Source organism: Larus michahellis, chromosome 7 (assembly GCF_964199755.1).
Source record: "Larus michahellis chromosome 7, bLarMic1.1, whole genome shotgun sequence".
Classification (NCBI taxonomy): domain Eukaryota; kingdom Metazoa; phylum Chordata; class Aves; order Charadriiformes; family Laridae; genus Larus; species Larus michahellis.
In genome coordinates, this window is record NC_133902.1 from 2,501,083 (window position 1) to 2,516,621 (window position 15,539).

The 15,539-nt window shown below is 52.3% G+C and overlaps 1 protein-coding gene across 3 annotated transcripts in view; it reads right to left on the reverse strand.

Annotated features, from left to right (window-relative positions):
- POR (cytochrome p450 oxidoreductase) overlaps positions 1-12,379 on the reverse strand; it is a 31,184-nt gene extending 18,805 nt beyond the window's left edge. Inside the window, exons 1-2 of one of the 3 annotated variants that reach the window (XM_074593452.1) lie at positions 12,286-12,379; positions 9,604-9,734 (exon numbers count right to left, since the gene is read on the reverse strand). Coding sequence is in view for 1 of the 3 variants with exons in the window: in XM_074593450.1 (XP_074449551.1) it covers positions 4,643-4,682 (40 nt within the window). In the remaining 2 variants the exon portion in view is untranslated. Of the gene's footprint in view, positions 1-4,642; positions 4,879-9,603; positions 9,735-11,419; positions 11,542-12,285 lie in introns of those variants that run through there. The other 2 variants (XM_074593453.1, XM_074593450.1) reach the window with 2 other exon arrangements.
- Between the last annotated feature and the right edge of the window lie 3,160 nt (positions 12,380-15,539).

A 15,539-nucleotide genomic window follows, 5' to 3' on the forward strand; every position in this document is an offset into this window, starting at 1 on the left:
CGCACTCTTCCAGTCACCCCACAGATCTTAGGCTTCCTCCCTCCTTTCCAAAGGTGATACGATGCCCCTACTGCTGTGTTTATAAACCACAGAGCAGGACTGTGACATGGTACTTCTGTGAGCATCCACACATTAGGTCATTACAACACAACTGATGAATACTTCTGATTTACTATCCGCCTCTGCATGTGGATTGGATTTACTATCAACTTCTTTTTAGGCCTCTGGCTTCCCAGTTCCCTCCACTATCTTCCCCAGTTTAACTTCCATCTCCTTGAATTACTCTTTTCTACTTGCCGAGGCAGAGTTTAAGTGACTTGTGGCTTGTCCACGGCCATACCCTGAGTTCGCAGTAGCACAAGGATAAGCACCCAGCCCTCAAGTCCCCAACTAACCCTATGGCCCCTGTCCTTCCCCTGGGGAGCCACCCATCGCTCCCTCCCTCCCGCTGCTCTGCCAAAACTCTGAACTCCTCTGACCCTAGTCCCGATCGCAAGATTATCTTCCCAACACTCAAGGACACGCTCTGTCCAAGCAAACAGATAATTAACTCAAAACTTGATTTGTAAGGGCAAAGTGACTCTCTTCTTGTACTTGGGCATCCTGCCAACCCAGGAGACCATGGACATTTGAACTTGCACACAGAAGAGTGACTCAGAGCTGTGGGGGTGCCACCAGAGAGAAAGGACATGTCCCCTGACTGGGCCATGAGGGGAGGGTTTAGCAAACCTGTGCCTGCTGGAGAAAAGCTCCCACACAGCTTTCTCCTGGGGGGGCTGAAAGAGAAGCAGCAAACTCCAAGTTGTGCCTGGACTGAGAAATAAAACTGACTAAAGTTTAAAATTATGCTAATGCATTCAGGAGCTGGGAAAAAAAGGGTGATGCTTAGGGAGCACTAACAAGGCAGACCAGGTAAGGTCTTCAGCAAATAAGAAGCCCTTGCTGTTACTCCACCAAGGAAAAGCTCCAGAGAACACCAAGTACTCTGCCATGGGCCACCAGCTATAAAAGTCATCCCTGCAGAGTGCAGGGAAAAGTCCACAGCCACCTGGCAGCAATCATGGGAGGACAACCGGGTATTTTTGCAGCCCAACCAGCTCCCAGCCCCACAAGAAGTTTAATTTAGCGGAGAACTTGGCAAGCGATTGTACTACAAAGGGCACTAAAACACCACTGCAAAGCTTGCCATTAGGTTCCCAGTGATGACACTAAGCAGGGGAGTGGAAGAAAAATGTTGGCGATGCAACTGCAGACAAGCAAATTGCCCATTCCTATCAGACAGGTCACCCTGTCCTCCCTCCCTTGCTGACAGGCTTTCCATCGCTGGATCTCAGAGCCAAGCAAGAACTGGGTGTTATTTCTGTACAACTGTAGACTAAACTGTTAAATTAAAGCCTCCACAACTGGAGCTTAGTTGCCAACAATGCACAGCTCCCAGCAGGGTCCCCCTCCTCCTCCGTGCTGGGTTCCAGTAAATCAGTGAGGCGCAGGTCCAGCAACTGACATCGAAGGAACACACTGGGGGAGAAAAATGTTGCTGGTTTATTGCCTTCACAAGTCCTTTCCCATGGCACATAAGGCAATGACAAACCTTTGCTCAAAGGAAGCCATGAAAAAAACCCCAAGGCTGATGGGGACCACACTAAGCTGGTTTTGGGCCGCACCCCTTTCCTTTCTGAGAACCAAATCCAGCACCTGCAGCAGCCAAGCCCTAGGAAAGGCTCCCTGCACAGAGGGCAGCAGCATCCCTTGTAACACACGGCACGTGGAGGAGAGTTTCAAGCTAGACACGTCTTTGGTGAGCAGCAGCCAGCCCAGGGTGGAACGCACACAGGCTGCATACACCTGACTCCACAGCAGTTCCCCTCCCAGCTCCAGTTAGCTCAGACGTGGATATTTGCCAGTTGCCCTTACACAGAGCAAGAGAATGAGCTCCTGGGCTAATCAGCAAGGCAAGGGCTACACCTCCAGCAGCAATTCATTGCCATGCCCAAAGCAGCAGAGCTCCCAGGAGTGGTTTTGCTCTTTTAAGCCTCCAGAGGTGGTCTGATCTCCCAAGTAGCGAAGGAGGCATCCTCGGGAGGGAAGCTCCTGGGAATGTAGCGTGGACAGACACAGGGGAGGAAGACATACTATCTCCTGGCCTTCACTACACTGCAGCTCTCCAGCGCTTCAAAGGGGAACCCTCCAGCTGCAGCTGGACCACCCGCTCACTCCCCACACCCACAGCCAGAAGGAAGAGCACCATTTCTGGAGGCTTATGGCTCTGGTGCACGGACCAAAGTCTTCATTTGGTCTCCTCATTCACAAGCCTCCGCTGCATAAAGGTTATATACTGACCTCTAACCCTAGAAGGAGACACAGTCATTCTCTAGTGATGGAACCAAAGACACTAGAACTGATTTCATTTTGATGATGGGCTCCATCTGGTTCTGGACATTCAATTATTCAAGTCCCACATCTTAGCTACAGGTTTTCCTTTTTGCTCCCCACCCTCAGGAAAAGATTTGCTGAGATGTATCAAGAGAAAGGCAAAGGACGTGGAATTAGACCTCACACTTCTTTTTTAAAGGGTTGTCATAACTTAGGAACTATTTATTTAACTCACTTCACCTAGCACAAGAAGATTACTCCTCAATTTATTGCAGTCTTACCTAGTTGGTTCTAACAATTATTTTCTGGGCATTCACAGCAATTAATTTTCAAATACATGTCCTTTTCTAACTCTAAGTGAAAAGAAAACCTGACTCTTACTTGGAATTGAGCTATCCTGGAAATTCTGCAGTCTCTGGAAGGACCCCAATAGAATCAGATTGGGGTTTTTTTCAAGAGAAAAAAAAAAAAGCAGTAAATTTATGAATCAGAAGTAAAAGTTCCCCTGATACCAGTTTCAAGGGTAGTTATTTTATCCCCAATGTTTATTGTACCTTCAATCAAGATAAAAAAGAAAAAAGGGGAAATGGAAGTCGGTCTTGGTATGTTGGTTTTTCATTTCTTTTTTTTTTTTTCCTTTAAATTATGGCTCCAGTTCCTGGATCCTTGTTTATGCAACAGTATCTGGTGTAAAGCAATCAGTCTCAGACAAGATGTGAGGCATCTCTGTCACACAGGAAAGTCACAACATTTTGAAACATTGCAATCAAGCAATGCTGTATTTTAGCACAGCATTTCAGCATCTAAGCGTAGCTCCTCAACCTGGGAATTTGCTTGATATGCAGCAGCTCGCAATCACTCCAATCACCAGGGACCCTCTCGGCACACCTCCATGCTGCCAAACAGATGCACTTCCTTCTCGTTCAAAAAAACGTATTCCTAATTCTCACGCCTATCTCTGCAGCAAAGGACTGGAAGCATTGTCAGTGACAGGCATCCTCAAATCCCCCACTATTTCCATGTGGACTGAAGGTGCTATCACATCACAGGGTTAACAATACTAGAAGATAAATAGAAATAGTATTACAACAAACAAGACAGTATGGGGAGCGCCTGAACAACCAAGCTGTCAGCAACCTGATGAGATCTGTCCTTCCCCCCACTCTCTCGCATACAGCTGACAGCAGCATTAGAAAACAGTGCAACAGATGCCCCAAAAACCATGCTGCAGCACAACATCACGGTCACAAAACCCGGCTGGGAGGTCTCCCTTTCTACAGTCACATTGTAGTATCATCTAGTGACCAAAATGCCTTGGCTCTAAAGTGACTTGGGCAGTAAGTTGGCTCTTTGTGAGCTTCAAGTAGCCTTTTTTAATGTAATGTCCCTGATGTTCCAAGTATCTCAGGATAATGCGACTTCCCAGTCCCAGACCAGGGCTGCAGGCTGTGACTCTTGCTCCAAAAATGGGTGGCCAGGCTCTGTGCTTGACTCTCCTTTGCCCTGTGCCACCATAAGCACACCGCGACCCACGGCGTCAGCCCTGCTCATGTGAGAGGCAAAGGAGAAGGAAGATTGCTGACCAAGCACAGCCCCGGGCTGCTCACTGCTCCCACCTCCAATAACCCGATCCCCGGGCTCCATCTGATCGCAGTCTGCAGCAGCAAGAATTTCCCAAGTTGAGGTCAACACAGCACACTCCCGATCCCCCCACACCCATGGAGCGATAGGCATGAGTCGCACCGTGCCCTATGGACTCTGCCTGCCCTGGCAAAGGGCAGCACAGAGGCTGCATCCCCATCTCCCATGCCCCTGTGCTTATTGAGACAGCCAGAGTTTTCCCAATGGGAACTGAGCAGCATCAGCACCCTTTGGACACCTGCCGATAAATGCAGGAGCTGCAGGCAGAAGTTCTATTTTGTAACACGTACACACAAAAATCCGTGATGACTGAGTCAAAGGAGGAATTGAGCGACAAACGCATGCAATGCCATTAATCACCCTCTGCCCAACACTCGCACCAGTGCCAGGCACCGTTCACAGGGAGCTCAGCAGGCAGCCAAGCCTTCTGCAGCCCGCAGCAAGGTCCAGGCTGTCTCAGCTAATTGCTAGTGGGGACAACAGGTAGACGGTTTGAAGTCAAACCACACCTGCAGGAACGAGCTCACCACACATCTCACAGCAATACCATCACACCGCCAACACAAGCCCTGGAGTGCCCAGTTCCTCCATGCTAGCCACCCTGTTCACATCCAGCAAGGAGACTTACCAAAGGACTGCTCTCTGGTTTCTTGTAAAGGGGAATTCATGCAAGTCACCACCACCTCTAACAGCAGTGCACACACCCAGAAAGCCACTGGTTCTTTCAGACTAGCTTTCTCCAGTCCAGACTCCCAGGAAAAGCCCCGCACAGCCGCACCAGAGAAGGGGACAAAGGGGCAGTCTGGCAGAGGTGACTTGGCAGAGCACTCCTCTCGCTCCCTGCAGCCACATGATGACCCTCGTGTCACTGACTCAGCACATGCATTGCGTTAGCGAACAAAGCGGAAACACAGTTGTCATGATTTCTAGCACTGTAAGCTCTGCGTGGCTGGGGATGTCAGCATTGCCACAAGATCTGCGAGAGCCACTTTTCTGCCAGCAAAGGACCAACTTGAATTCCCTAGGTGCAGGTGGGTGTGCATAACCAGACCCCACCATGTGCCTGGCCTGCCCCAGGGATCACCCCTTCTCTCGTGCTGACCATCCTTGCACAGGACCATGGCACGGCACGGATCAGGGATATCATCAGCCTTGAGAAGAAGCTTTAAAAAATTCACACAGTTTTAAATCAGAGATCAGTTCCTTCCACTGACATCACAGCACAGTCCCAAAAGACAACTTCAGGACAGAGGGCAGACACACTGTGGAAATGAGCAGCCAAAGCAAATGGAAACACCTCTTCACACAGCACCAACCCGCAGCCCGAGTTTAGAAGCAACGGCAAAACGGGAAGCCTGTAAATAGAAATTAACCTAAAAAGCAACTAAAACACCTGGGAGGAAAAAAAGAAAAACCACACAGCAGCCCTCTCACAGGTCCCTATTCCCATGGCATCTGCAAAGCTTGTCGAGAGCTCGCACAGACGGCGGCACAGAAAGGGAGCTCCACACAGCAATGGCGAAGGAAGAGACTTTCTTACAAACAGGAATACAGTCTTGTGACTGACAAAGGGTTTTTCTTCTTTCACCCACTAAAGATACAAGACTAGTGGGTTACTGACGTGTGTCAGGCCAAGGAGCCCCACAGACATGAGCCCGTGAGGAAGGAGGAGGGTCAGCAGCAGCAGAAAGAGCAGGGCTGCGGTGGAGATGGCATTTCTGCCCAGACTCCTCTGAATCCCACCGCAGTGAAGCCTTTCCTCCATGCTAGTGTGTGGTATTAGGCCAGGAGACCTTTGGGGCAAAACCACATCTTCTCTCATTCCCCTTCAGGTACGAATACAACCTATTAGAACTAAAAAAAAAAAAAACAAAAACAAACAATTCTGTTTACATCAGCCTGTGCCAGTTACTGGCCAAGGCAAGTCTCAAATTAGCTCTTTTTCCCTTCCTTTTTAGTAAAAGGAGACCTGGCAAGAAAAGTGGTCCTTTCCAAAACAAAAGCAGACCATTGAAGTTGGCGCTCAGACGCAGATTATTTAACATTGCCTTCAACAGCCCTTGAATTAGCCTTTTCTCCATAGCTCTGCCACGCAGAGATCACATTTCCCCTGAATGAGAGGCCTTTGGTCTGGCCAGATGAGAGGCCGTGCTTGGTCTGGTCTGCGTGGGCTCCCTGCTTTGGGTGGGCTCACCCTACAGCTGCGGTCCTGGGGGCAGCGCTGGGGAATGAAGGCACGGTGGGAAGTGATCCAGGGCTGACATTCACCGCTGCGTCAGCGGGGTTTGGCTTTCACTACACCCGAAGGCTCGCTATGCCTAGCGCTTCCGTACCACTTTCTTCCCACATATTTAAAAAAAAATAATCCCAGCATAGCCCACAACTTCCCATTAACCACCAGCAGCCCCATAACGAAGGGTGGAAAGCAGCAGAGTCTCTCACACACAGTACTGGGAAAACGCCTCTCCACAGTCCTCTCAGCACTTCACCAACTCAGAAACCCCAACCTATACAGAGGACTTGGCTGCAGCAGCACCTCGAGCAAGGTTAAGAAACACAAAAGCTGGGTGTTTTTTGCAGAACAGAACAAATTACTCTCACTGTGCAAGGTCTCTTCTAACCAGACCTTGACACACCGGCTCAGGCATCGGCAGAACTTCTATTTTAGGCACGAGACAGATGCGGAGCGTGCATCAGTCAGTCTGGAGCTTGAAATACTGCATATTTGAGCTTTCACTGTCACACTTGGATATTTTTTTCTGGGCAATAGGTCTTATTCAAGGACAGCAGAGCAGCTGTAAAAGCAAGGAAGAGAATAAGAAGAGAAGTTTTACTGAAGCAGAAAGCAACTCTACCCTACAGATAGGCCAAGGTGGGGCTATGCAATAAGCCCAGTACAATGAACCAAAGGGCTTAAGACGTTATCCAACGCAAAAATGAATTCATACTTGCCAAGCTGCCTTAAAAGAAAGCAACCCAGAATTAACTGAATTCACACACTTCCTTTCACCAGGTAAAAGCCCGTCTCTCAGCTATTGAACAAGGATGTGGGGCACCTCACTGGCTTAGGCACCTGAACACCTTCCTTCACGCAGATTAACACAAGCCAGCACAGAAAAACAATTGTTGAGGATTACAGGATAAACAAAACCCGAGAACAGCAGGTAAACTGAAGCCCCTGCTAATTAATACTGTTCCCCAGCCTTCCTTCCCAGCGAGGGACAAAATCGTGCATCAGGCATTGTTCGAAACAAGAACAGGAGGCTCAACACCACCGACATTTGGGAGTTGGAACAAGACTGAAGGAGTTTTAGACCATCCTTTTGCCAACTACCATGGGCACTGCTCAGTTAAACCAACTGCTCAGAGGGCTATGCTGAAAAATCTCAGGAACAACCCATTCAGGCATGTATTTTGCATGGTTCAGGTCCTGCTGAAGATGTTTTTTTAAGATCAAGAGGGGAATATGGTATTATTTTTTTTTCAGCAGCCTCTTCTGCAAGTGTTGTACCCAATGCTGCCACAGCTGAAAGTTCAGTGAAAACTGTCCTTCTCCAAATTGGCCATATGCTCACCCTGTTTGTCAAGGGTTTGGGTGACAAACTGTGATTTTGCCTGCAGCCATTACAGGGAGATGAATGCTACAAACAGGGTTGGTAGCCACAGACTTTGACCTCTTCCACCAGGAAGATTTTGGACAGCAAGATCCTCTAACGTTGTTCTCATTTGGGAGATTTCCTTTGAAACTAACAACTGGAAGAACATCACAGGGATGCAAAGGTTTAAAAACGGTAAAGACCTCAGAGCAGAACAGTATATTTTGGGGATTTATTTGTTTAAAAAAAGCATTATTTATGTGGAACGGGGACATTTTGTATTATAAGGTAGTTTTCCTCTGAAGATGTGGAACCATTTCAGTCATTACTTGCCCGTCTCCTACATAGCTGTAAGGGACGGAGGTGTTACTGCAGAGTCGTTACATCACAGCAAGAGAACTGTCCTCCAGGTCCCAGACCCAGGCTTCCCATCTGGCTCCCCTTTTAGAAGTGTGTGCAGTCACCCTATGAACCTCCCTGCCCGCTATGGGTAAGGCAATCTGAGCTGTATTTCACTTTTTTTGAACACTTGTGAAATACAGGCAGCTACCCAGCCCAGTCCTCTGCAATCACACACAACCACTCGCACTCACAGATCGCAGAATATCAGCTCCGTACCCAAGGCAGATGCCCCCGTGCCGAAAAGGGCCACAGGACAACAGACAAATGAGGCAGGGAGTAAGTGGGGTCGCAGGCAGAAAGGCTGACCCTGAGTTGCAAAAACTGCAGCTCTCCAACTCCACACCAGTATGGGCAACATAAACAGAAGATACTTGACACAGGATTTTTGTTTCCCTTTGTAACATGAGCTGCTCCTCTTGCTTCAAGCAGTTATGCATACAGCCCTGTTACACAACCAGGGCTTGCACAATCCTTGCAGGCATTTTATCAGCTTGCTCCTCCAAAGCTTGGAGTTAGCTAGAACCCAGAGATGCTAGCGATGACCCGTGAAAGCAAGTCAATAGATGCATTTCACAAGCAACCACGCAGCAAGATCCAGAGTACTTGGCAGTGCCACAAAGACCTACCAACTCCCTAAGCTGGTTACTAAACCTTCCCAGAAGACTTCCACATGCACTGCCAGAGACAGATTTTCCAAGGAGAAAAATCCAACCCCATCTTTAACTCTGAATCTCCCCATCTCCTACTCCATACAGCAAGAACAGAAAGGAAAATTCGCCAATAATTCTACTTTACTCCTTGCGAAGGAGTAACTGGAGGCCCAGAAGTGGCTGATAACTAAAAGCAATAATACTACAATAATCTGCCACCATAGGTCAAACAGTCACTGTTTGGACTTGTGGACCTAGAGAAGCCACCAGAGATACAAGCTCTCCTCTTTCACTCTTTATGGATTTCATGAGCCATCAGCAGCACACAACTGACTTGAATGTTTACTTGGGGAGAAGCAGCAAGAGATTATGAGCAGCCTGTAATTATTTGTTCTGATATATGAAATTTCAAACTCCATAAAAAACAATCTTGGCAGAGGCGCACCTGTCACTACAGGGCTCATGACTCACTCTCAACAATAGCGTGTATAAAGCAGTCTCACCGCTCGGATCAAATGATCACATTGGGAAAGCAATTTATGCAAGTTCTACGAATTGTGTTTTTAGAGGTAGAAGAGCCCACGTCAGGAAACAGAACAAAGTCCAGTGTCAGCAGAGGTAAGGGTCGGGTGGCTTTCTGTTATAGCAGAGGAAAGGGATGGGGAGGAGATGGCAGGAGCAGAGACCTGAGCAGGGAAGCCTTTTCCCCAGTCCTTCAGGACTGAGTAAACACATTATCTTGGCTGCATGGCAACAGCCAAAGGAGAGAGTAAAGATCAAATGAGATTTCAGTTTGGACAAGGTTCCATATGCCATTTTTGCTGTGGATGAATGGGGTAAAGAAACCATCGTTCCCAGCTCTTGCTGCCAGTCGCCCTCCCCAAACCCAGCTGCACCCACAGATGCTCCACAACCTGCAATGCTTAAAAGAAAGAGATTACCTTGCACCAATGGCTCGGCAAGCAAACGGTGACGGGGTCTGTGAGCTCCAGCACGAAGGGCAGCGAGCAGCAGGGAAAGCCTCCCTCAAGACAAGAAGTTTTGGTTGTATGGCCCCGTTGAGCTCCTCCAGCTGCTTTGGAAGAAACAAAATAAAAGTTGCAGAAGGCACTTACTTGCTCAACCCTGGCTACCCAGAGGGCACCACCCCAGAGATTATTGACTGAACAGGAGGCAACTCCAAAGTGATGACAAAGTAAAAGGTTTACTCTGTCACAATTAGAACAGGACTAATTAACAGACGGTTAAGCCAGCTGTGTGACACTACCGCCTCCTTCCTGCCCACTCTTCACCTTACTCTCCAAGGCTTTTACACTAGAAGATTAAGAGACAATGCTCAGTTGTGTCAGGTGGTTTTTGCCCCTGTGGCACTGGTATCCTCCCTGCTTTATGGGACAGTGTTTTGCAAATATAGTTCTTGTACACCATCACGTCCACATACAACACAGAGGACTCTCCAAATCCAGATGCTTTGTGCCATGCAACACCCCGTTTCAGAGCAATCAACTAGCACAAGGTGCATCTGAAAGAAAACCAAGAGCTGTACCAGGACAACATCAGGTTCTCCAGGAGTGGCCTGGCTCACCAGCCCTTTCCCAACAAAACACCAATTTCCTCACCTGCAGCAGATTAATCTGCAAGTTTGCTTTGCATGTGCACAACAGCCCATCAGGATTTCTTGGAGAACTACAGAAATCCTGGAAGAAATCACATTCCCTTCTATCTAGCAAAAGGATGCGTGTATCAGTGCACCCCACTAAGCACAGCTCTGCTGAATAACAACACCACCACAAAATTAAAGCCCTCAGCTCCTCGCTACGGTCCACACAAAATAAAAAGCCCTAGGGAAGAAGGGATGTCCCCACCAACACTTTCAGAATTTAGAGTCTGAGACCTAATCTTTCCTTGTACTTTTGCAGCTTCTCAATTGGATATACGTTTCTGCTTTTTAAAAAGAGCTGTAGAAGTACAAACCCATTTCAGTTTTCCAAACTCATTGAGATTAGGCAGAAAACCTCAGTGATCCCTCTTCTCTATATGCATTCCACCAAACATTACTATTTCTTTTCACGCTCTGAAAGCTAACACAAGCTAACCCATGGTCTAACACTTGCAGATCATACTCCAAGCTGCACCAGCTGTGCTTACTCCTGTAAATACGATGACTTCCTAAGAATCAATTCCACATTGATGACTAACTCCCAATACTGCGATCTAGGTGTCTTCATCCCCTCCAGCTTTAATATTCCCAAACACGGGGTTTTCCACTATTTCCTTCAACAAGCACATTCCCTAAGGGGATAACTTCACTCTCCAAAGCAATTCCATCAGGAAAAGACAGTCTTCCAATAATACAAGAGTTTATAAAGAGAAATAGGCAGAACAAGAGCAAGCCAGTCCCGAGGGCAGCAGAGGTGTCAGTGAGATGCTGGGAATAACTTTCTGCAGAGAAGGGTCAGAAAAAGAAGTTCGTTGAAGGCTTTTAACCAGCAACAGCCTGGGACGAGATAAATACCAGCAACCCTTCAGCCTGCTGCAGAAGCGAGGCAGGGTGGACATCACCCCGAGCACCCCTCTCCCAGGCTGCCAGCCCAGGACCTGCCAGGAGGCCCCAATCGCTGGCTCCTGCCCCCTCCCTCAGCCCCACGGCGGGGATCCTGGCACCTGGGTGCCGGCAAGCCCCCTGCCCCCATGCCAGGCATGGTAGGGGCACCCCCTCACCACTCAGATAACAAGGGGCCCAGTCACATCACACACCCCAATAACAGGGGGCTCTGGTCATCCCAGTTCCTGCCAAATAACAGGGGGTCCAGTCACATCAGCCTTCCCCTAAATAACAAACGGACCGCTCATATCAGTCCCCCCCTATACAGGGGACCCTAGTCATCCCAGTCCCCCCAATAACAGGTGGCCCAGTCACAGCAGTCCCCCCCACATAACACGGGGGCCACTCATCCCATTCCCTCCACCGCCCCCACCAGGGGATAAAAGCCCTCCCCTCTCCATCACAGAGGACCCGGGTGTCGGAGCCCAGTCGCCCTCTGCCGCAGGAGACCCCCGGACCCCCTCAGCCACAGTGGAACTCCAGGCCCGGCCTGCCCTCAGCCACAGGGACTCACCTCAGCCACAGGAGACCCGCAGGCCCAACCTCCCCTTAGCCACAGCTCCCTCCCACCCTCTCAGCCACGAAGAACCCCCAGGCCCGGTCTCCCCTCAACACCACGGGACCCCCAACCCCCCTCAGCCACAGGGGAACCCCAGGCCCGGCCTCCCCTCAGCCACAGGGGACACCCGGACCTCCCTCAGCCACAGGGGAACTCCAGGCCCGGCCTCCCCTCAGCCACAGGGGACCCTCGGAACTCCCTCAGCCACAGGAGAACCCCAGGCCCGACATCTCCTCAGCCACAGGGGACACCCGGACCTCCCTCAGCCACAGGGGAACCCCAGGCCCGACATCTCCTCAGCCACAGGGGACACCCAGGCCCGGCCTCCCCGCAGCCACAGGGGACCCCCGACCCCCCTCAGCCACAAGGGACCCACGCAGGGACCCGGAACCCGCCCGCGGTCCCCGGTCTCCGGCCCCCCAGGCCGCAGCACGAGGGCGCGGCGGTCCCGGCACCCACCGCCCGGGCCCGTCCGCCGCTGGCGCCCCGCAGCCCCGGCGAGGCCGGCACGTAGAGCGGGTCGCACCACGCGGGCACACGCGCGGGGGGGAGGAAGGACACAGGCACGCTCCGCCCCCGCCGCCCGCCAATGGGCTGCGAGCGCGCCCGCTGGAGGAGCTCCTCCCTCCCCCCCCCCGCGGCGGCGCAGTTGGTACAGCCCCACCGCGCCCGGTGTCTTAAAGGGACAGGCGGCACTGGGGAAGGGGCTGGGGTCAAAGGTCACGGTGGGGGTCAGGGCCCGCGGGGGGAGGGCTGGCACCCCGCAGCCGGTCACCGCCACCCCGCCGGGGAACGAGGGGCTGCCCCGCCCGGCTGGCTCACAGCACAGCAAGCCAACACTCCTGACTTAACCAAAAATGGGGCGATTTTGGGGTGTTTTGGGGAGGCCTTTCTCCCAGATGAGAGTTGCACGAGCAGCTCCGGAACCGTCCCCTGCCATCCCAGCAGGAGAGGTTTTGCAAGCCGGACCCCCAGACCCTACTCTCACTGGCAGGGGGATCGATGCTCTCCCCTCGCCTCTTATTTTAGGTGCTTTCCCCTCTCCTGTTTATTTGGTGGAGCCACATCCCGGCCCCACTAAGCCCGGCCCGGAGCACAGCCTGCCCCGACCCCCGCACAGCAGCCCGCAGCCACCCCCTGGCGTGGGGTCACCCCTGGCCAGGCGCTGGCACATGGCAGGTCACGGTCCTGCCGCTATCGCTGTGTCGATGCTCACCCAGAGTCAATAAAACCCCGGGGGAAGGGGCAAAGTCTGCCCTGGCAGAGCTGGTCGGCACCTGCGGGGACAGGAGGGGTGCGAGGAGGGGGCACGGACCCAAAAAGCACCAGCTCTGGGGCAGCGATGCCTGGGGCTGCAGGGACACCCCCTCTCATGATGGCATTCCAGCAGAGGGCTCGGGGATGCGGGGCCATCCGGACATGGCTGCCACCTGCATCAGCTCCGGGATTGACCCAGCTGGAGCTCCCCAGGGTGACTCTGGTCCGTGACCATCCCCCGCGGGGTGAATGGCCGCGGGTTAAAGATGTCAGCGTTGGGGATGCACCCGCACCGGCCCTGAGGGGACAGCAGGACAGAGCTGGTCCGTGGTTTGGGGTCACGGGGCCCCTCGTGTGCCTGGAGCGGGGACAGGCACTACAGCACAGCCCATCCCATTCTGTTCCTGGCAGGGATGGGGCTGGGCTTTCATCACACACAGCCCAAACGCCCCCGGAGGACTGGGAAGCCGAGCCTGGCCAGCCCAGAGGGACCTGTTGGGTTGGGGATTTGCCTCCACACGTATTTCTCCCACTCGCCACAGGGCGTGTGCAAGCTCACCCCTCTCCAGCTCTCCTCCATCCCCAGCACGGGCAGGAGCTCACCCTTCTCGGGCTCTCCTCCATCCCCAGCACGGGCAGGAGCTCACCCCTCTCCAGCTCTCCTCCATCCCCAGCACGGGCAGGAGCTCACCCCTCTCGGGCTCTCCTCCATCCCCAGCACGGGCAGGAGCTCACCCTTCTCGGGCTCTCCTCCATCCCCAGCACGGGCAGGAGCTCACCCCTCTCGGGCTCTCCTCCATCCCCAGCACGGGCAGGAGCTCACTCCTCTCCAGTTCTCCATCCCCCTGAACTTCTGGCCGTGGAGCCTCCATGGTGCTGGCAAACAAGCCGGGACACAGTGGGACAGCCACGGTGGCTGCCTTCTGCAGTGCCCTGGCCCAGCTAACCTGGCCCCCAATGCCGGATAACCGTCTGTATGCGTGTGATTTACCACAAACGAACGAGGAACAGGAAAGTGAATACAGACCCATTTTTCTTCCGACATCAGTGTCTCCTGCCGGGGCTCCCCATGCCGTGAGACCCCCCCTTGTCCCCAGCTGTGGTGGTGATGTAGCTCAGCGTTGGTTCTGTGTCCCCGTGTACCCCTGACTCCTGTTATCTCACAGCACAGCGGCGGTGGAAGAGGGGAGGGGAAGGAGCTGGACGCTCCTGGAGCATCCATCCCGCAGCAGGACTGGGGTGTCCCAGCAGGACCCCTGCCCTGAGCACAGGGGAACGGCCAGCTCAGCTCCCAGCGCTTCTCCACAGAATCTCATCACTCCGCAGTGACCACCCCTGGGAAAAAAAAAGGGCTTTCTGGCGTCACTGAGCATCCACTCTGCCTCCAGAGCAGAAGCAATCCTGACCTTCAAAGAAGCGGCAGCTTTACTGGGAATGCGCCAAAAAACACAAAATAACAAACCTTCAGGGACGGCAGGCTCCCCATGGGCAGCCATCCCAGGCTGAACTAGGGGTTTATTAATTTTTTTTTTTCATTTTTTTTTTCTTCTCCCCTTTTTGCTTTAGAAACTGTAATTCTCTGTCTCCCCTCCAAGGAGATGACCTGGTACTGCAACGTGCGATCAGTGCCTGTGAGCTTAGGCAAATGCCAAAGCCCAATGAGCTGATGATTTTTACCTCCCTCTCTTACGAATTTCATTCTTCTTTTCAGCCTTAGACACGTTTGCAAATCTCTCACCCTGACCCCTTTCCTCTCTCCCAGCAATTTCCCTTCCCCAGGTGAAGACTTCCAAAGTTTGGCACCAGCCCTGGGGAACTGGCACTTGCTTAGACCCCGCTGCTGGAGAAGCAGAAAGTCCTCGGCTGGTTTATACAACAGCATTTCACTGCGAAATGGCTGCCCTCGGGAAAGGCAGGAAACAGACCTTGCTAGAAATCATCTTTATCTTTCCAAACATCCATCTGAAGGCCGCTGAACACAAGAACGACACATTTCAAGTGACAGGCAGGCACCAGGGCAGTCGCGCAGCTGGACTTGGAGCAGCCCCAGGGACGTGGTGGGAGCCATAGAGATCACAGAGACAAGTGACCTGCCAGGTTCACCAGGAAGCTCACGACAGAGCTGCGAGCAGAAGGAAAAAAGCCCCAGACTGTGGGTTTGTGCCCATCCCATCCCCCGGGGCTCACCTGCAAGGCTGTGGCAGTTGCCTTGTCCAAGCACGGAGACGTTAATGGCTGGTCCTGGTCCCTCGCACATGGACATGTCTCCCCGCTGCCAGGACCAAGGGACCCACCTTCCCTCCTGGAAGGAGCTTTGCTCTCTGTTCCCCGCACCAGCCAGGATTGGGGCTCTTCTCGCTGCCGGCAGTGATGCTACGGTGACTCTTACAAGCCAGGGCTTCCTTTACCACCGTAAAGTCGTGAAACTACTCACTGGAAACACGCCACTCCTTTGA